At 41.7% G+C, this 21,907-nt stretch overlaps 1 protein-coding gene across 1 annotated transcript in view; it reads left to right on the top strand.

Moving 5' to 3' along the window:
- AGBL1 (ATP/GTP binding protein like 1) overlaps positions 1–16,193 on the top strand; it is a 248,895-nt gene extending 232,702 nt beyond the window's left edge. Inside the window, exon 21 of the mRNA XM_027644667.1 lies at positions 13,362–16,193. Coding sequence (XP_027500468.1) covers positions 13,362–13,668 — 307 coding nt within the window. The 3' untranslated portion in view covers positions 13,669–16,193. The remainder of the gene's footprint in view (positions 1–13,361) is intronic.
- The last annotated feature ends 5,714 nt before the right edge of the window (positions 16,194–21,907 follow it).

The raw sequence follows: 21,907 nt of genomic DNA on the forward strand, positions 1-21,907 counted from the left end.
CCATCTCAAAGGAGACCCTCTGTAAAAAGTGAATTATTAGGCATTTCCTGGCTATAGGGAGTAGTCTGGGACAAGGATATGCCAAGTTTCTTAGGGGACAGATTTTGAAAGCAGCAAGGAAGTGGACAGCTCAGGAAATTTTCTTTTTTCTAGACTGTCTCCTCATGGACTTCTCTTGCATGGGGAATGCCTAGAACAGCATGAGGAAGTGGAAGGAAGCATCTCTTTGAAGCTAGAGCTATTGGTTTGTGGCACTTGGTTGGTCTCCTACATCTTCTCAGATCTTTGGATATATAATTTATACATTTTGCTTATTGAATTCACTCTTATCAGCTGAGGTTAATACAACCCTAATTGTGTGAGTGTATTAATTCTGAGCTTTTTTGCTCCTAAGCTCACAGGAGACAATTGCAGTAAATATGTACGTGTCAGAGAAAGACAACCTGCAGGCTTTGTGCTGGTTTTCCCTGAGACCTCTTTCTAGGAGCATGGCTGAAAAAGTCTGCCTAAAGGATACTCTGAATCAGTGTATACAGCCTCTCTGGCCTTGTTCTGCCACTTCCCAAGCCCTGTGCTTTCCCAGAACCATACAAGCAGGCATAACCCTTCCAGGAGTGCCATGGTGCCCATCTATGGAGTAAATGTGTAAGGCTGACAGGAAAAGTTCCACAGACTCTCACTGCAGTTGCACTTACCACTGAATAATGATTTCCATCCTTGGAAGTATTCAAGGCCAGGTTGGATGGGGCTTTGTGCAACCTGATCTAGTGGAAGTTGTCCCTGACTGTGACAGGAGAGTTAGAATGGGATTATTTTTAATGTCCCTTCCAACCCAAATCATTTTATGATTCCATGAAATGATTGTCCTTGCCCACCAAATCTTATTCAGTAGCAAACCAAGAAATACTCTGAGTATCAAGAATTAGGGATCTAGGCCTTACACCTTGTCCAAGTTTTGACACATATTTCTCTTATCTGTCATTCCTTAAAATTTTTGCACCGGTTGCTCACTGGCTTTGCTTTCTGTACTAAAAATTACAAGATTTAGAGTAGTGTCATTCCATGTCTCAGAAATAGCTGCAAAATTAGTGGTGAATGATGCTGCTCGGGAGTTCAGCTGTTCAGCTGGGACACGCCAGTACAGCTCCATGCACATCAGCAGCCCTGTTCCTGATAAATCATCAGGCTGCTTCCCTTTTCGGAAAGCAGTATGAGGTTTTTCAGGCTGCAAAGCTTGTATGTAAAGTAAATACATTGTTATTTAAAAGTGATTCATATTGTTGGGAGGCCCAGCAAGGTGAGCTGATTGGTGGGTAAGCAATGGAGTGTAATAGCCCTTGGAAAACTGCTGTGTAATAACAGCTTTGATTCCTTGCAGGATGAAACTGTATAATGTTGCCATCTTTCCTGTACCTTTCATGGGCACAGTACTTGATATACACTAAGTGTATTACTTTGTCATCTCAACTGATAGCTGGTCTGATCCTCCTGGGCTTTGCTAGTCTGCTTGTGGAGAAGTATGAAGTTTTCGAACAAAGTTTTAGGCTTAAGGTAACACCTAAATTATAGATTTCTGAAGTCGCCTTGGCAGTGTTTTTTGATAGGCTGCTTTTTGAGCTGAGCTGATAACCCATCTTGACTTAGAAATGCTTTTTTTTCCCCCCTCCTTGATACTGAATTGCCTGTATCATGCTCCATTAAATCTGACACAGTTTATCTGCAGGTTGGCTGTGCAGAAAAGGAGAAAGTCCAGCCTGGCAAACTCAGAGTAAAGTCAGCAGCAGTCTGTCTTGGCTGCAGCTGCTCCTCCATTCTATCATCTCCATCATTCCCAGAGGCTGTGTCCCTCAGCAGCATACAGGGGCTTTTTAAAGCGTTGCGTGTTACTGGCACTGGAATTGTTATTGTGGGGGTACCTACCTACAGCTGGTGCAACAGAAAGGTCTGTAGAGAAAATGATGCCATCATGGTTTGGTGGAGAAGGAACAAGAAAAGAGATAATATCACAGTACACATCAATCAAGAACACTGTATGTATTCATGAACATAACCTTCCCAAATGCCCCCCCTCTGTGAAATGTGTTTGTACATTCTAGCAGTTGGATTTGTACACTGGCAAATATAATTTTTGTGGGCTCTTTCTATGCCTCGGGGGACAATTTATGAGCCAAAACACCTCCCTATCTGGTCTTTTCATGATGTTTCAGTTCCTGGAAGACAGAATCCACCATGAGAAGAGCAGATGTCACTTAATTTTGGTGCAGTAAGCAGCTTCCTGAAGCAGAAACAGAATGAGGAGCTAAGAAAAGATGAATACAAAGGCAAATGCCCGGAAATACAAGATTTCATGACTAATGAGGTTTTCAGGTCCAGTCGAATGAGCATGCACAAGTCCTCACCCTTTGTTTCTTGGAGCTGGATTTCCCAGCCAGGATAGCTGGACAGTTTAAAATCAGAGGCCAAAATGGATACAGAAAATCTGACAGATTGTGGCAGTTTCTTTCCCGTCTGAATAATCTCTCCTTCACTTTTGTGACTTCAGTTGTTTTCAGTACTGCAAGAATTAGAACATTTCTTGTTGAAATATGATCTGGCCACTAAATCCTTAGTATTACTTAGCACCTCTCCATCCTCCTGATGTCAGCAGGAGTCCTACATCCTCGTCATTCCTCAGCTAAACTCTTCATTCCTGTCTGGCAGAACCATGAAAAGTGACTTCTGTCCCTAATGAATCTGGAAACTTGCTATTTTCTTTCTTGGTTTGCTGAGAAGTGTTTTTGGACCAAACCCACCAATGTTATTAAGCACCTATTTTCTCACTGCTTTCAGTGGAGAGAAAGGCACTTACATAGAAGAGGCAATTAAACAGCTCTGCACACTCATTGAGACTAGAGAAGTGATGGAAGGCTTCAGACACACCTGGGCTCTGCCACCCAGCCAGGTAGAGGGATGGAGCCTTCTGTGTCCCTGTTATTGGGCAATTTGGGCAAAGAGAGAAAAGCAGTTTGCTCACAGTGACTGTAAGCCCGCAGAATACAGAACCTGTATCTTTCAAACCCAGGTGCTTAAACCTCATAATTCAATTTTCCCTTGATGTACAGCCTGACATATCTTTTCAGTCACTTCCTCTGCACATGAGAACTGACCTTTTATCATTTTTAGTTGTAAATCGGAGGGTGACGTTAAATGCTCAGGGTGGTTCTCTGTAAAGTGATTGTTTCACTGCTCTACACTGCTATAATTTGCCCCATCCATCCAAATACATGTCTTCCTTTAATGAAATGAATACTTTTGTCAGTTTATGTTGCTTCAGCTTTCACTCAGAATATGCTTGCTTCTGTGTGGCATGTTAGTATTCTCTTAAGAATTTATATAAGCATATATAAATATACAAGCATATTCACATACAGAAAAAGAAAATGTAATTGCAACTTTCAGGTAAAACACATAGAATATTTTGGCAGGCATTTGAACATTGACTTTTATAAAATATTCAGAAAATACTCATGTTAACAACGATTTTAAAAATTGCTCTCTGGTGGGAGTTGATAGATGCTACAAGCTACAAATGGATTCATTTGAAAACTGTATCTCCCTGTTATACAGGGAAACCTTATTAAATACCTACAACAAGAACACAGAAAAAAAAATTTGGAGATCTATTGTACAACAAACAGCAATGGTAACTTTTCTATGTGCTTTACTCTGTTCTTTTTGCAAGGCAATGCTGTCTCCTCAGATCAGAGCAAATGGTTGTTGTTTTTCCTCTTTCCTCTGCTTACTGGGAGTCATATGTTCCTGGCTGGAACATCCTTCTGGCACGAAGAATCCCTTTAAAACCCTATTTGAGCTCTGAAATAGGATGAAGGTGATGCTTCATGTTTTTGTCAGCTCTCCATGCTTGTTGTTTTTCTTGTTCATCCTTGCAGTTCCTGACAGATAAATTTTAGGAGGCAGAGAGAACATAATGAAATATTTGCTATTCTTCATGAAACATCTGGCAGGGCTTTGGCAAGGGAATTAGCAAGGGTTGCCACTTTTATATGCAGTAGCTGACATTTTTTGTTGTCCTTAATGGAGTCCAAAGCATATGCAAATCAGCTGTGTAATGAGTGAGGTTAAGCAAGGTTTTGGATTTTGTTCCATATGGTGTTAAAAACATAATTGATCAGAATGTTTTGAAATATATTGAACACAAGTGTTCAGATTTGTTTTATCTGAATCTCATTATGTCAGAGAAGAGATTTAGGATGAGGGCAGAAGCTGAAGTTTAAAGCTGGATCTATTATTGGTTATTTATGACCACACATACTTCATCAGATGTTTCTGCTATAAACCTCGCTTCAAGTTGCTTTAAAGGCAAAATAAATTTATCTGACCTTGCCTTTGTTGCCTTTCATGGGTACCTACACAGAGTCTCTCTTTCTCTGCATCACTCTTTGTCTATCTGTCTGTCTCTTTCTCTTTCCTAACTATAATATTGACTAAACAAGCCTGGAACCTCTTAGGTTTCAGCGCTTTGCTATCATGTTGTCCTTAACTGTATTCAGTGTACTCCAGAAACTGTTTTCTGTGACCCTTAAGCTGAGATTTGCCTTAAGCCTTTCCTTAAAAGCAGCACTCAGTGGTAAAACAGCTGTTGAACCCCCTTGTGGTGCCACAGCCTTTCCCCTCTCTAGGTGCTCCAGAACAAGAATCGTTCTCTTTACCAGAGCTGAATACTTTTAGTCCCAGTTGTTGTTTACCCATTTGAAGCACATGATTGGGAAAGAAGAAGATCTATGCACAGGGGTTTCTAAAATGCTTTAAGAGGTACAAGAATGAGTCAGGTTCATGTGGAATAGGAATATGTCCTGATTTCCTTACTGAGAATCCAAGATCTTTTGCCACAGAGTCTTGCTTTAAGCTCTTGAATAGCTGATGATAACAGGATATTTTAGATAACTATTTCTACCTGCCTCTTGGCCATCCTAATATATCTCAAGTCCTACCCAGATGGTCTAATTTCCCCTGCAAGTGACCTTCTGCTTTAGCAACACTCACCTGAAGACTGGAGTAAAAGTACTGGCTTGCTCTGGTCACAGCCAGCTCTTTCCCTGAGGTTAGTTCCACTTGAATGCAATACCATCAAGGTTCAGTGATCACCTATGGTTATCTCTCAGGTAGCTTTAGGATTATCTCCTGAGACCTCCTGTGTCTCGTAATGAAAACTGTGCTCTGGATACAGAGCAAACTATATAACTGTGTGTGTATGTCTGTGTGTGGGTGTCTGAGTGTATACATGTATCTATTATTCATGTGCCTTTAAGGAAAGATATATAAGTGATGGTGATCTACTTTATGTGCTTGTTTTGACACATTTACATGTTTATATACACATACATATACACATCTGTCATAGATTCACTGAAACATCAGAGTGGATAACAGCTAAATATTTTCATGAAGAAAAGCTAGTAGCAACCAAGAGGTTTTTTTTTCCTCCAAGGGATACAGTGATGGGAATTTAGTCATTTACAGCACTTATCAGTTCAGTCAAGTAATTAAGCATATTTCTGTCATCTGCCATGCAAACAAATATTTGCATGAGTAATTCTCTGACCTAAAAAATACATAAACCACATATGTAACTACGGACTAGACTTGTCTTGGCCATCTTCAAACATTTTACTTTCAAAATCTAAAATCCTTTAAGTTGGTCAGGGAGAACTAAGGGATATATACATATGAAACTCGGACATTTGAAATTAATAATATAAAACAGATGGATAAAGTCAGTGGAATTATAAGAAAGAGCACCAAGGGAAACAAGAACCCAGGAGAACCTGCCTGTCTTTACCTTCTTTATCCTCAGCACTACAATTTTTTAGCATCTAAGTCAAAATCTTTCCACATTTCTTTACCCCACACATGCCAATATCTCAACTACTGCAAGCACCTAAAAGCAATTACAAAGATTCCAATAATCTTCCTGTGTTACTTGGGCTGGACTGCTAAATATCATCAGTAACATGGTTATCGTTTTGAGAAGAAATTGCTTGAGGTATAGACATTGTGAGAAAAACTCCCAAATGCTTTCAAAATCATATTTTCAGCAACTCTTTCATTATTCAGTATCTTAATGAGTTCTGGTAGTCTCAGTAAATACCTCCCCATACAAGGGGGCTTGACTGCTCATATTTCCACAGGAAGCTTAAGCTGTAGAAGGCCAAAATATTACACTTTTTCGGAGCATTTGCTCTGATTCTTAAACTCTGACTAAATCCAATCCACTGATAGTGCTGACTGATGGATGGATATTATTCTCTTTATTTTACATCGCTCATCTTTTATTTCCTGTGTTTATACCTCATTCTTAATGAATATAACAGGATCACAATGGACCTGATTTCAAACCATCTACTGCTGGTTGCTTCACTGAAGCTGGCCATAAATTTCTGTTCAACATGAAACTGAAGCATCAGGCCAAAGGTAGAAAAATATACCAATGAGGTGTCTAACAGGTACTCATTAGATAAGAACCTCTAATTGATTTCAACAGTAAACACAGGTTAGGCTGCCTGCCTAGTGATCCAGAGCTGATGCTATGTGATATTGTTCCCTTAAGTAAACACCAACTTGTAGTGTAATATGGATCTAAAACCCAAGATTTGGCCTATGCTTTCCCAAGATGCTCTAAACCAGGCTTAGTTTCCCAACAGTGCCTGAATATATCACACAAATATATCATATATACTTCTTTTAAAGGTCTTCAACTTACTTAAAATTTGTGTCCCAGGGCTTGAGCTCTAGTGTCCCATATATCAGCCCAAATCTCAAGAACACAGTGCTGTACAGATATAAGCAGTTGTCCCAAGTTTTCTACAGCGATATCTCATATTGCTGAGGCAGTAACACCAAAGCTGGTGCTGGATGCCAGTTTTTGGTGAATTAGCTATTCCCTCAACTTGTGCAGAGTGGCTGAACTTGTTTGGTGTGGCTGAATTGAGCAGGTTGTGTGGTGTGTCTGTGGGGATAAAGTCAGAGTTTTCTACGCTTATGTCCATGCTTAGGTTCACGTGTAACTAACTTCTCACTATAGTAAGTGGAAATTTTACTCAGTACCCTGGTTTAGCTTGTCAGTGGTGAAGAGGAACAGCTGCTCTGGTCATGTTGTCCTTGTAAGGAGCAGATTTACAGGCTCATTAATGTTTTGTCCAAGCCAGGTAAGAGTGTCATCACAAACTGAAGCGAATATGCCAGTTCACAAATCTTTCCTAAAGTACCCATAGGATGGTGCTTTCCTGTGCTGAAATGTAAATGTATTTAAAGAAAAAAAAGAGACAAAACCTAAGAACTGTTGAAGGGTAATAGAAGAAGTGTTTGGGGTCTGCAGCAACTGCCATAGCTTCATTTTGTGGCTGATTTGTGTCTATTCAAGTCAGTGGGTTTTATTAATGCTTACAAGCCTACAGCTATAAGAGTGCTAAAGATGCAATGTTGTCTCTGTGCTGATATATAGATTGGTTCTCCATTAGGAAGAAATTAATGACTGTTCATAAGACTGAATCCACAGCCTCTGGCTTCTCAACAGCTTTTCCATCCTGCAAGTCTAAAGATCATCTCACCTGCATTTTATTGGTTAGCATTAGTAACACACCTGGATTTGAACTGTCTGGAATCCAGGAATGTCAGGTAATGTCAAGTACCCTTCAAATGGGAGAAAAATGTCTTCTTGTCCTCTATGCAAACTTTCACAGAAAGATCAAAGCTGTCCCAACGACGTGGTGCAGTTCAATTAAGTGAAGTTCTTCAAGGCTTTTCCATTTCCCAACCACACGTAATGAGGAGTGTGTACCCAACACCTGCCCTGCTCTGCTCTTACAGCAGCATAAGGCATCTTCCCACCACTAAGGAGACTGAAACAGTCATTCTTGAGAAGACTAACCTTTTATGCCAGATGCAAGTAAAATGCTGTCCAGGGCTAAATTGTTGCAAGCCTGAATGAACATTAGGGGACAGTATTGGCCAGGAGTCAGCCTATTTCTTCCTCTTCATACTCTCCTTTTATTTACAAGTTGTCTTCCCTTCTCTCTATATAAAACCCCATTTACTCCTTACTTATCTAACTGGTGCACCACACACCCGTTTCTAATCTGGCCAAATCAATTATAAATATTGCAGCCTACAATTAGCCTGGGAACTCCTGGAAAACTAATTAGTTAGAGCCTTAGCAATGAATTATACCTTTCTCTTGGCTATTTGCATCAGGAAATAAAAAAGGAAAAAACCAACCTACACTCAAAACAAGACCAAATATCTCTCAGCCACAGCAAACAGAATTCAAGGGTGTGTTTAATTATGTTCGTATTGTTGGTGAAAGGATGGGCCATGGTGGGCTGAAAGCCAGGGCACCTGGCATCGCCTTGGGCTTAGCACGTATTTTCTCAGGAGATGCTGAAAGATGCAAAAGTCCTTGGCAAAGAGTCTTTGGGAAGAGGAATCCCATGGGAATCTACAAAGTTCATATCATTAGTGTTTACTGTGTAGAAACAAAGAAGGTGAATGCAATAGTTCTTTCAGCTGGAGTCATCTTGCATCAGTACATAACTGATCCCCTCCCTTGGCCAGGTCAGGGACTAAATAGAGCTTTGTCTGGCATTCCTCAGGCAGGAGGGGTGCCAGGCTGCTGTCTGGGGAGCTGCTGAATTGCAGAGATGAAATTAGAAAGTCATTACAAGGTGTGCAGCACACCTTGTAGCAACAGAATCCAGACACAAAGGGCAAACTAAAGCCCTTCCTTGTTGGCATCTTGTTGCTGCAGTGTGTTTCTTACAGGTGTAATTACCTGAAAGCATCATAGTTGTTTCATCTATGTCCTAAAATACTACTTTATGAAGCAATTAAAGGCAGAATTGTACTCTGGGATTACTGCAAATGCGTCTGCTTAAGGTTCATTTTAGATTCATTACAAGCCTTCAGAAGCAGTGCTCCTGCTTTTAATAAAACATATGGTTTCCTCAAAAGCAAAACTGTGCAAGATCACACACTCTTTTAGATTTGGTGATGTAGGTGGAATTTTAATGTCAAAAAAAACCCAGAAGGGCAAGGCAATCCCAATTCACTGCAGAGATGGCAGTGTATCTTTAAAAACTGCAGGACACTTTACTTGCCAGCACATATACATAACTGTTCATACAATAGGTAAAACTTCTTTGGAAAAGAATGAGCAATTCCCCTTCTGCACAAGTGATAACTATGGTCAGGGAACTTTCTGGGGTCTTCAGTTCCTGCTTGGGGAAAAAGGGCATCCTTCTTTCAGGTGAATGCTGTAACTACTGAGAACTTGACCTGTTTAGATCAGACATGAATCTTTTTTCTGTTTTTTCTTCTCTCACAAAAATGTCTGATCCCTTGAAAAATTTCAATAAAGCCATTTTCTGCCTTATTTAGTCTATGAACTGTATTAAAGATGTGCTTGGCTCATTATACACAGCCACATCCCTGATTTGGGCAGCTTCCAAGGGATTGGGACATACCATGATGGAGAGAAGATTTAAGGCAAGGAGAAAGTAGGGTTACAGACAGGGTGATTATGCAGCTACTGGGGTGTTATTTTTCACTGCAGAGAGAAGCTGAGGACATATTTGCTTGTTTGTTGATACATTCTTCAGAGAGAATAATTGGTACATCCATGACCAGCAGTGGTCCCCAGACTCAGCTTTTTCCTCCTTCTTGTGTGAAGCATTTAACCACCCCCTTCCCCCCCTTCTAGTTTTGCTCTGGAAAGGCTGCAGCAAATTTCAAAACAGCGAGAGGAGCAATATGGGAAAAAAAGAAAATGCTCCACTTCCTTCTTTAATGCACTGCAACTGTGAGGTCTGTCAAGTGAAGGACAAGCAGAAACCCTGAACAATAGTCACAGACTCCCTAAGAGGGACAGTTGTCAGCATCCATTCTTTCCAGCAGAAAAAAATAAAACATGGTCTATTTTGAGGCAGCCAGCAGAACACACAGAGAGTGAGTGACCTGCCACGAGAGCAAAACGGAAGTGAAAAATCTGGAGAAATTACTTAGGAAAGCTCTAGTTCTCTCCATGCCCTGGAAGTGTATGTAAAAGTGAAGGAGAATTATGTATGGAAGAGAGGTCACCACTCATCTTTATGTACAGCATGTAGCTATAGTTTATCAACCACAACTACAGCCGGTCTTTTCTGAAGTGTGGCTCAGCAGGAAGGTTTCTGACTTGCAAGGTTTCTGTCCAGCTGTGACCTAACAGGTGGGCTGACTCAGAATGAGAGGTTGGCAGTAGGCACCTAAAAGAAGTGGTTTCTATTCATACCACAAAGTTCCAGTTATGCTGACATGTAAGGAGGGACTGGACTCCCTTCTCCTCCTCATGTTAAGTCAGGAAAAAAGCCCAGAATTATTTTACAAGGTACCAAAACTTGCTAGCTTTCCAAAACCAAGCAAACAAAAAACCACACCCATGTAGAAATGGAGAACTAATTAAGATTAAGTCATATCTGAATAAATATGCAAATTAAAAATCAAAACAAAGAAATTCTATTTATCACATCATGAAGTTGCAAATTGCTGTTGTGGCTCCCATCGACTGGAATAGATGAGGGCTACGAGGCCATAGGTTTTGAAGATCAACCACATGTTTTATTGTGATAGCTGGGGGACTGTTGGCTGTAGGTGTATTACTTGCCTTCCCCCCACCTCTTCAGTACTGCATTCACGTTCAGTGGTATTCATAGACTATATTTGTCTTGGAGTGTTCTCTAATGTAGTGTCATTGGTTTTCCTCTTTGTTTACCTTCTGTAAGACAACATCATTATTCTTTGGTAAATCTGTTTCATATCCCCTGGGTTGTTTTTTTTTGTTTGTTTCTTTCTTTCTCTTTTTTTTTTTTTTTTTTTTTTTTGAGGAGGGTGGGGGTGAGGAGGGCAGGTGAATTCTTTTGCAGCTTTTAAAAAACAGATTAAAAACAAATGAACAAACAAAAAAACACCAATACTCTTTTGGAAAAGAAAGCAATAGTCTAGGTGCTGGAGAAACCACTACTATGGTCAGTACTAACTGGCTTGCTCATTCACTGTCACAGAAAAGGAGCAAAGATCAGAACAAATTAGGAGGAAAGGCTTTTTCCCTGACCTCTAAACAGGGTCTAAGCACATCCTCACTTGTGGGGAACCTCTCCCTGCAGTGTATCTCCCCACTGTTGAGTTGTCATAGCCTTAGTGTGTCCTGTGTATGCAGGCAACAAGGGAGAGTTTTGATATCCATTACAAAGGTTTTATGCATAAATACTTGCTTCCTAAAGACTGTCCCTTCATTCTTCAATGTAAAGAAATGGCAGTTTTTTATGCTTTTTGTCCTTCATTCTCGTTTGTTGTCTTCCAGATTTCCCTTCCATAGCAAAGTGTTTGTGTGGTAGAAGTAATTTTCCCCTTTTTCTCATGAATAAAGTCCTAAAATCATTTAAGTTATTGAAAAATTTAGAAGATCCTGTTATTTGGCTTCCCAGATTTAAGTAATAATAGGGACTTCTTTTTTTTTATTGTTATCCCATTGATGCAAATATTTGACCTATAGTTCCTAGGTTGCAAACTGTTCCACCTGTAGAATATTAGTGAGCTGAGTAACATCTATGTTCTGTCCCAATGGCATTAGCAGCTCCTTCAAAATGTGCAAGTGCAATATTGAAAGTAGGTATGCTTTGGATCTTTTTGATTGCAAAGTTGCAAGAGCAGAACTTATAAATGAAAACTCTGGTTCCCCTGAGTTTAGTCAGCTTTGAACCTTATCATAGGTACTCAGTATCAAGGTAACTCATGCCATACCTGCATATGAAAAATAAAAGAAGAAATCAAACCCACTGGTCAGACTCAGTTGGGACCACTGCTGTTGCTGTTTGTGCTGGGAGGATTGTCCTAGTTTGTTTGTTTTGTTTCATGTCACATCCTCATTTTTAGTATGAGTTCTTCCTGACCCAGATTTCTGAGCAGACTAAGTAGAGCCAGAAACTGTAAAAGTGCATAATTATTCTTTTATTTATTTTTAAGCTGTACAGCTCTATTAAGCTTTCAGAAAATCTTTTAAAACCAGCCTTTGAAGTAAACTAACCCAGAGATCAGCAAGAGAAGAAGTGGGTTAACACTGCTTGTTTCTGCTTACAGAATAGTCTGTATACAGTTAAGATCTGGAGTCTGAGCTAGGAAAATCTTACTCCTTTTTTGGAGTGCAGGAGAGGAGGGATCAATACATCCAAAAGCAATACTTTACACCTTTGGTATGTTCTGAAACCTCAGATGCTGACACTGCTGTGAAACAGCTGAGAGCTGGAAGATTATTCCGGTTACTGACATGTAAATGAGCAGACCACACATTAAAGCTGTGTATGCTCCATCTGCCAAGCCATTTATTTTTCCCAGGTCGGGACAAATTAGAAACTCTGGCCCAGAGGTGGGATATTATTATTCCTTTCCCAGTCCCCCAAAGCAGTACATTCCCCTGCTTTGAGTCTGATTGAAAACACTGACCTGGAGGCGACAAACACACTGTCTGTCCCCCTGATTCATCCAGACTCTCACCCAGGCAGCACTGACTGGCTTCTTTCTGGTCTCAAAAAATTACCCAATGGCGAGAGGCCAAGCTGGGGTAACCTACCTTTCTGCGAACCAGACAATGTGACTGTGATATCCACTTAGAGTCTTTCCTCAGCCACTCAGGCTTGCCTCTGAATTTGGCCCTTCTTCAGCAAGTCACGCTGTCTCAGCCTTTCCATGCTTTTCCCCAAATACAACCACTCCTGGTGCTTCTGCCCTCTTTTGAGCCAGCGTGCTTGAAGATCCAAGAGCCTTTGTTTTTTGTTCATGCTGCCTCTTGTTAGCAGTGCTCTGAGCTTGCACAGAACAGGAGGAAAAGATGCCAAAGCACTTCAACCACCTGGATTAATTAGGTCTTACACTAAATGTGGAACTACAGCGAGGTGGATGATGATTAAACCAGCAACCTTCTGGAAAGCGAATACCTTCTTCTCTGCTATATTTCAGCTTCTGTAACCTTGTAAGTGCCTCAAGGCAAGAACGGTGTTGTCTGTATGTAAAGCACTCTGCTTCTGTATAAGCAATAGCAGTAATAGTGATAAGAATAATAATGATTTTACTCCTGTGAGGTTGGTAAGTATCAGTCTTCATTTTACAGATGATGAAACAGACACAAAGACATACAGGAGCTTGCTTAGTGCCATCTCATCCCTTATTAACAGAGCCAAGATTGAACCTAGAAAACGCATTTCCCTGTTGCTTGCTCTTATCCCTGAGAACGCTCCCTCTTTTGGTGACGTCCAGTCTCTCTTGTGATTTTTCTGCAGAAGGTGCAGCAACAGCAGCCTGGAGTCTGATGATGAACCTGCTTGTGTGGAAGAGATCGATTACAATACTGACACTATCTCTGACTGCGAAGAGGACTTCTCAGAGCTAGACCAAGAGATCCAGGAGTCCCTCTCGTGGGTGGAAGGCGAGAGAGAAGATGAGGGAGTGACCACAGGACAGACATGCAGCTCCAGGGCTCTAAGGGGGCTCTACATTTCCAGCCAGCCAGCCCCCAACAGTACAGCTCTTCCTCTGGCTTCAACAGCACTTGGGCTGTACAACGGGTTCAAGAGCAGCCCTGTGTGAACAAGGCTGTGACTTGCAGGGCAGCAAGCGAATGGGTCACTGCTCATGTTTGCCTGTTTGCCAGCTTCAGCATCCTTCCCAGATGTGTTGCTTCAGTTCTGAATGGAAAAATGTGTGTTTGTGTAAGTTTTGTAAATACATCTTTTGGGAATGACTCCGTATGTATACACCAGGCAGAGTGAGATGCCACTAGCCCAGATGGTACTATGTGAGTTCATCCTTTCCTAAATATAATCCCCAGTTTCCTGAATACCTCTAGTATGAGGTTTCATCCAGACAGACCTAAGGAATGGTATGTTGAGACCAAGGAGCCAGAGACAATTCTCCTTTTCCTACATTAGGCCTTTGCCTTGAGAAGGGACAGTTACGGATGCCTTTTGCCAGAGCTCTCTGTTGCCATTCATTTCTCTTGAGCTGTAGAGCATGGATCTTATTTCTGTCTGATCAGAATTTTTACAGTGTGTTCAACAGGTTGGGTCAGGCTGTGCGTGTTTCTGAGCTGGTTATATCTCAACGACAGCATAGGAAATCCAATGTAAGGAAAGCAGCAGTGTCAATACATAGCAAACCTCTGGAAACCTGGGCTAAACTGACCAACAGATTAGTCATGGTGGCAAGAGTGAATTTAGCCCAGGCATCAGTCAGAACAGTTTCTTTAATCCCCAAGTGGAGAAAAATTTGATTTCTCCTAAAATTGCCTTCAAACACATATCCCAGTTCCTGAGAATCCGTCACAGACTGAGAACCCACACATGTTCTCAGTATCCCTAAAGTACGAGATCACATCACTGCATCTCACACTTCACATTGCCTGAACTTCTCATGTCTTAGACTTTGCTGCTGCAAATAGGGGATTGTCCTGAATCCAAATGGAACTAACTGTATGATGCAAGAGGCTCACAACTCTGTCACTGCTTTGTGAGGCTCATGGAGAAGGATGAACGTGTGTTGTAGCATTACAGACTGCAAGGACTCCAGTGATTACCAGTGATGATTATTATTAATATTGATGCATGATTAAAAGCACCATGTCATCCTTCCACTTCCATGCTGTTTGTGGAGAGAATTCCTAGTGCAGAACAAGGTTTTCTCTCATGCGTTTCTGGACACCCTTCCTCAGACTACCTAGACATATTTTCCAGCAGGAAACTATGCTTTAGACAAAAAGCTTCTTCCTGTCTTCCTAGGTTTTAAATATTCACATATTTTAAAGTCTTCACTAACACATAAGAGTTCCCTGTGTCTCTATTATGATGCTCAAAAGACAAGTAGCTTGAGTCCTTAGAAACTGAGCTTCTTAGCCCAAACTAATTCATTAGGTGTGGTGTGTGTCCCTGTTCTGCTTATTTTAGTGTGCAGCTTGTTGCACACAATATGGAAATTTTCATAAAAGGTTGGCTCACAGAAAGGGACAAAAAAGAGGTAAAATAGGTGTTCCCATTATAATAGTTTGTATAATACTGCTTCAAAACTTATTAATAAAAAACAATATATGTGCATATTTAGGTTAAAAATCCAGCATTTGTAGTCATGACAAAAACCTGACACTGTGCTAAGTCCTGACAGCAGCATATACTGGCCATGCTGTGGGGTCTTCAGCATTCAGAGCATCCTCAGGACACAGGGCAAAGAATACTGTTTTACATATATGTGTCTGTGAATGTGCCCATGTACACCCATGCTACATTCTGTACCAATGCTCTGCCACAACAGCAGCTGAACGGTGCTTACTCAGGCTAACCAATGGTACAGTCTATTGCAAAGGAAAAAAAATCTTCTTAAATCAGCATTTTTTCCTAATAAGACACCAATATTTTGGCTATAACTTTCTAGCTGTTTCATTCTGAATGTTTTAAGATAGGGAGAATTCAGTTTAGTGGGAAAATTCTGCCCTGGTCAATGAACTGCACAAGAGTTGTCCTAATATAATAAAAGCAGAGATGTATCTTCCATGTGTGTTAGAAGCCAAATGTGTCTGAGCAGTACCACTGTTCCAGAGACCCCCGTGCTAGGAGCTGCAGGAGGCAGAGAGATGGCAAAGGCCCTTACGGTGTTTCCAGGGTCCGGGATCCAAGTGCAGCAGCCAAGCTGGGAGCAAAGTGTCTCTGCACATCAACCACACCTGCTTAAATGCTGCTGTGCAGTATGAAAAGCCTGGCCAATCTCTTGTCCATGGCAGCATCCCATGTCTGTGCCAAACAACTTGTCAGCAAGTAGTGAGGGTGCTGCAGAAGGTGCTGGCCACATGAACCCTGTGGCCCAAGAGTGCTCAGCCTCCTGCTGAAGAAGTGAAGCGGGAGGACTGGGTGAACAACCACTTGGGAATGGCACCTGGAAACCTTCTGGAGAAGAAGTTTTGTGGGCTGCCTCATTTCTTCCGGGAACATCTACAGGGAGCAGATGCTCCTCTTCTTTTAACAGACCTCTAGAGGTCAGGAGAATGCCTCCATGTGCGCCGCGCACTCCACGCTATTAAAATTCTCCCTGAGTCATGGTAATTAAGCAGAACTAGGCTCTGCACAGAGGAACGGAAGTGCATTGACTTTAATAAAACAGAGTGTAAAACAACTTTAGATTAACTCCAGCCTTGTTTATTCTTGCACACTTGTAATTCTGGTTTGGTGTTGCCCCAGTGAATGAAGCCGTTGTCCTCCGCGCTGAGGCACGTCACCTCACTTCAGCCTGCTAAGTGCTGAGCAGTGAGGCCAGTGCCTTTTCCTGCTGTCGCTAGCTAATCCCAAAGAATTTGGAAACAGCCGATGGAGAAAGGGAGGGAGGAGGGGGAAGTTGCCCTGCTCCCCACCGTTTTGTCGTCCCTCAAGTGTCAGCAAGGCTGTCAGGTTGCGACTCAAGCCAAATATTTCCATAATGACCAGAAGAGGTGGTGTCTTAGAGACACTGCCTCGTCCCCACTGCTGCAGCGGTTTTGGGCTCCTGCCAGGCACATTAACTTTTTTTACTGATGCCTTTTGTCTCACTGACTCTCTTAGTGGCTGTGAATAGATGCACTCTCCTTCCTCCCCCCCGTGGTTTACATGACATGGGTAGAAGATGCAGTGCTGAGCCCTGCACTACACTGCAGCCTCTGTCTCAGTCTCTCATCAGCTCTCAGGCTGCCTGGCCACAATCGCCCTTTCCTGTCAGAGACGATCCCAAGGATGCCTTGCCAGTGTCTAGTGAAATACATGTGTGTGTAAACCTCTAGGCTAAAAAATAAATAATTAAACAATATAAAGAAAAAATAATCAAGTCAGCAAACTGAAGGAAGAACAAAATCTAATTAGTTTTATCTGCTGTTTGTTATGAGTCTGTCAGAGTGCTCTATCCCGTAGTTTTACAGCACTCTGGAAAATAACAGTGATAATAATAATAAACAACCATGCACCGAGTTGTTTTTGAAGCAGGCAGAAAGGAGATTAAGGAGGGGGGAAAGACAGCAGCCCTGCTCCTCCACTGCTTCTCTCCTCCTGCCAAACAGCAGAAATGTGGGTGATACTGCTATCTCCTGTCTTATCTGTCCTTGGACAAGATCCACTGCCCCTTTTCCATCCCTTGGAGATGGAAAGCATGAGTAGGCGACTGCTTGGTAGCAATTTGGGACACTCACATTGTATTTCATGCTCTGCCACAAATCTCTTATATGCTCTTGACCAAGTTGTTTGTGCTTCCAGTCTCCATTCCAATGTGAGCTACAAACAAGGCTTTGATTCCTCATGGAAAATACAGTAGTGAAAGTAGGTGTGTGTTTTTGGAGGAAGAAGTGGATAAAATAGGGATGTAAAACTGCCCAGGTGTTTGCTCTATATTGATGTCAGCTGATGAGAAGGGAGCTGCAATTACTCCTTGCAGGATGGTGGTGGTAGTTGCCATCACTGCTTTCAACTTCAATGACATGCAGCATGGTTTCTCTTTAAGCTGTGCTGGATAGTTTGAAAAGCCTCTCTTTGCAGATTATTATCAGCCTATCCTGGCACGTGGCCTGGTCCTTACAGTGTGGAAGTTTTCACACCTGTTTTAGGGAGAGCAGGATTTAACCCTGTGTTTGAAAACTCTTGTATGGTTTTCCAGGCATAGGGCTGGACATAAGGCTCCAGCTGGAGATAATGTGCAAAAGTTTGAAGAACTAAAAACCCTGTACATATAAGCACATTGAGAAAAGATGAAGGAGAAGGATAAAGAGAGAAGGATAAAGAAAGAAGGTATAATTCAGAGAGGAAGCAAAGGACTCAGTGTAGGGAGAGGAATGAAGAGAGCAGAAGGGAATAGGAGTAGGGGGCATTTGGGGGAGACACAGGCAGAGAAATGGGAGAATTGTTCCTATTTGTGCATCCTCTTCCGTCCCCAGATAATGTGTCAGTATTAGTGCTACCAAGAAACAACCCTCTTTACTGTAGAATAAATCTACCACTGTATTCCCCACTCCACAAACGGCAGCCAAGTCCGTATCCTCAGCGCTGCATTGTGTGCTCAGCGCTGGGTTTTGTGAGTGCTTTTCATGACAGTTAAGCCTGTATCATTTCTGGCCTTAGGTTTCCTCTCCAGGGACTCACATCCTCAGAAAAGTCCTGGAAGATCCATGGTGTATTATTGTTGATGAAGCAGTTTGTGGCTACTTTCTTCATGTTTTCTTTTCTTTGCTTCTTCTATTTCACTTTTAAAAAGTGGAAGGGAGGGAAATGAAGGAGGTGAACAGGAGGGAGTGAGACAGAAAGGAGAAATCAGAAAGAAGTGCCCTGCTATCAATCTAGCAAGATCTCCAGAAAGATTGCAAGGCAGCTCTTTTAGCGTCAGAGGCTTTTTTAGCCATTAATTAGGCTGCTTGTAGCTCACACATGGACCAGCGAGAGGAGAAGACAGATCTACAACTAAAAAAAATCATCCATTGGATGGTCTGGCAATAACTAGTCCCAGTAAAGTGCCACAGCATTTGGCTAACTGAGCTCTGGGCACTGAGGGCTGGCTCCTCACCAGCTGATCTAATTGCAATCACAACCCTGTTTCTTGCCCCCTTGCTCCTAAATGCCTGACTGACGGCTTTTCCTGAATGGTTTCCAGTGCATGCTTTGGCAGCTCCTGCCTTTGCCTCAGCATTTCCATAAAAAGTCATTTAGCTTTTCTGTTTGTTTCCCTGTCTATGAAGTGGAGTTATTAATATTTATTTTTGGTGAAAGGGGTCAAAATGAGGTTTAAATTTCCAGTGTTTACAACACAATTTGATATCCTTAGGGAAGGCAAACAGGAGGAATTAAATGCTGCTTCCATCATATATCTGCCATCACTGAAATGAAAATACTGCCCATCACTGTGATCATTGTTAACTCCTTTCCAGCGGCCATTGTGTTTCCTTTGGTCTCCGTGGAAGGTGTCACAGGTGGGTCAGACAAATCCTGGAAGTGAAAGCATGGACAGTGTCGACAAAAAGAATTTGGATTTTTTGACAGCACAGCAGTCTTCCAAGAACCAGGCAGCGTGCTGGTTAGTGAGTTGGGAAAATGGGAAATTTAATAGAGGTGAAAATGAGGCACTGGGGAGAAGAACGGAGCAATCTGGTAAACATCTGAAATGTCTCTGCCCAAGGGCTAGGAGTGTAAGGGCTAAACAGGATGAATATAAAGCCTTAGTACATATACCAAGCTATGAGTTAATCAGCTTCCCAGACACATGGAAAAGAGAAAGTAGGAACAGCAGAAGAAGGATTAATTGGCTGTGAAACATCAGGGAATTGGTAAGTTGAGTCAAGGAAAGAGGAATACAGGCCAGCAAGCACTGACTTCGAGATTAGAGCAGAGGTGCAATGACTAGATCTCCTAAGGCAGGGAGAAGAATATAACAAAAGGGAAACACTGAAAGTGTGTGAGGACCTCATTAATGCCTTGAAATGAGAAATTAATTGTTTCTTAAAAATTGAAGCAGCAGCAGGTTAGGAATGAGAACATAATGATACCAAGGGCGTGTGGATGAAATCAGAAAGGTCCTGGCACAGAACAAACAAGAGGTGGCTAGGAACACACAAGGGAAAAAGAAAGAAATCCTATAAATATGCTAGAAGGAATCAAAGCATTCACGATGTACCACAGCAGGAGAGCACAGGCAGAGTGTTGGAGTCCTCGTTGCCTTTTTAACTCCCCTTATCACTAAAACAGTCGCAGCTAGATATGCATAACAGAAATCATACTGATTAGAGGATGGGAATGGGCCAGAACAAAGGGGTGTAAATTAAGAATCCTTACACTGACTAAGTGAAATCAAACTGTAGCAAGTGAAGGAATTTCCCTGCTGATTGCCCAAGGAAAGTAGTCTGTGAACATTTAGGAATGGACTTCAAGAACTTGTACCATATCAAGAGGGTTCTTTAGAGTAGAGAAAGACAAGTAGGGTATTTGTGTAGATTGAAAAAACGAATAGCCAGGAAATTTAAATCAGCCAGCTAAGCTGAGTGACTACAGAGAAACCTCGACAAATTATGAAACAAACAATTCGTTAGCTGCTATAGGATAAGAAGGTGGTAAAAGAGAATCAACATGGATTTGTCAGGCTGATCTAATTCCCTTCTTTTATTGGCTAATTGGCTTAGAGGATAAGGCAGAAGTAACATATGTCTTTGCTTTAGGAAAGCTTTCAATACTTTCTTGCATTACATTTTCAGAAAGAAATAAAGAAATATGGTTTATATGAAATAATTGTAAGGAAGGTGAGGATTTCCTTATGAGAGACAGGTTTTACCTCCAAAAACTTTAGCTTTCTAGAAGTTAGGCATCTGGAGAGGAGATAACTGAGAGGAAACCACATCAGTGTCTATAAGTATCTGAAGGAAGAGTATCAAGGAATTGGAGCCAGGCTCTTCTCGGAGGTGCCAAGCGAGAGCATGAAAGGCAATGGGCAGAAACAGGGACACAGGAAGTACCACCTGAATATGAGGAAGAACCTCTTTACTGGGAGGGTGACTGAGCAATGGAGCAGTTTGTCCAGAGGGGTTGTGAAGTCTCCTTGCCTGGAGATATTCAAAAGCCATCTGGACACAATCCTGAGTGATGTGTTCTTGAGGACCTTGCTTGAGCATGGAGGTTGGACTAGATGACCTCCAATGGTCCCTTCCAACCTTATCCATCCCGTGATTCTCTGATCTAGTCTAAATTATTCTGTACAGAGTAAATGCAGAGAAACAGATACCTCCGGAGGATCTATATCCTCTCCTAAGATATGTGAAAAGGATCGTTTGCTGAGTTATTGTCTTGCCTTATTAACTTCTGAGTGGTTAAATTATCAGCTAAGACTGGACTTCTGGCTTTAAACCCACCCCAAGAAGATATCCCAAAGTCACAATTGCAGGGCATTATTTTACTTAAGTAATTGGGAAAATACAGTGGAAAATCCATTTGCTTTTTCAGAGAATCCCATATCTTTTTGTTGAAGCTCAGTTCCATGTTCACACACCTCTATTTACATCAACTCACCTGCCAGCCTTACCTTCAGCCTCACCTGCACAGGGCTCTGCTTCAGAGCTCCCTGCATCCAGCTCTGTAACACCATCCTTTGCTCTGACAGTTCCATTCCTCCAGAGCCAAATCCAGTGAATACTGGTGATCTGGGAGACTATATCCCAGATGAAACTGGGATCAGAGCAGACACTCTCACTGGTGGCTGACGTCAGGGAGGTGCCGAGAGCCCCGGAGCAGGGAGTGCACACTGAAGCCACTGTGCCAGTTGGCCTGAGTGCTCTCAGTTGTAAGAGCTGCTTTGTACTTTTTAGCTTTGCTGGTGGAGAGAGAACATTTTGAACTGTCTAAGCCTTCTAACCTTGTATCATTGGCACACGAACAGCAGCAGCACACTGTTGAACATAATAACAAGAGGAAAAGAGTTGTGGAATTAAATAAGAATTTAAATCTTAGGGTTTGAAGCTCAGAGCTAGAGGCTTTAGCTTTGTTACTTCCAGGAATTGGTTGAGTCATGTTTGAGAATAATGGATAAGATTAATTCCTTCGTGACTATGGCTGAATAAATTATTTGGCAATAATTTTCTCTATGATTTGATCAGTTCTAGCTGCTTTTTATAATATGTATGCTGCAGAAATATTAGCTGTATTCTGGACGCGTTGGCTGGGTATGGTGCACTGGTCCTTGGCATCTGGCACTGAATTTATTCCCCAAAAACAATTTTCCATGATATTTATCCCAAGAAACCGAATGCAGGATTTAATATTTTATATTCAGAATGATTCATTTTCAAGTAGGAAGA

This window comes from Corapipo altera, unplaced genomic scaffold (assembly GCF_003945725.1).
Source record: "Corapipo altera isolate COAL_440 unplaced genomic scaffold, ASM394572v1 50, whole genome shotgun sequence".
Taxonomy (NCBI): Eukaryota; Metazoa; Chordata; class Aves; order Passeriformes; family Pipridae; genus Corapipo; species Corapipo altera.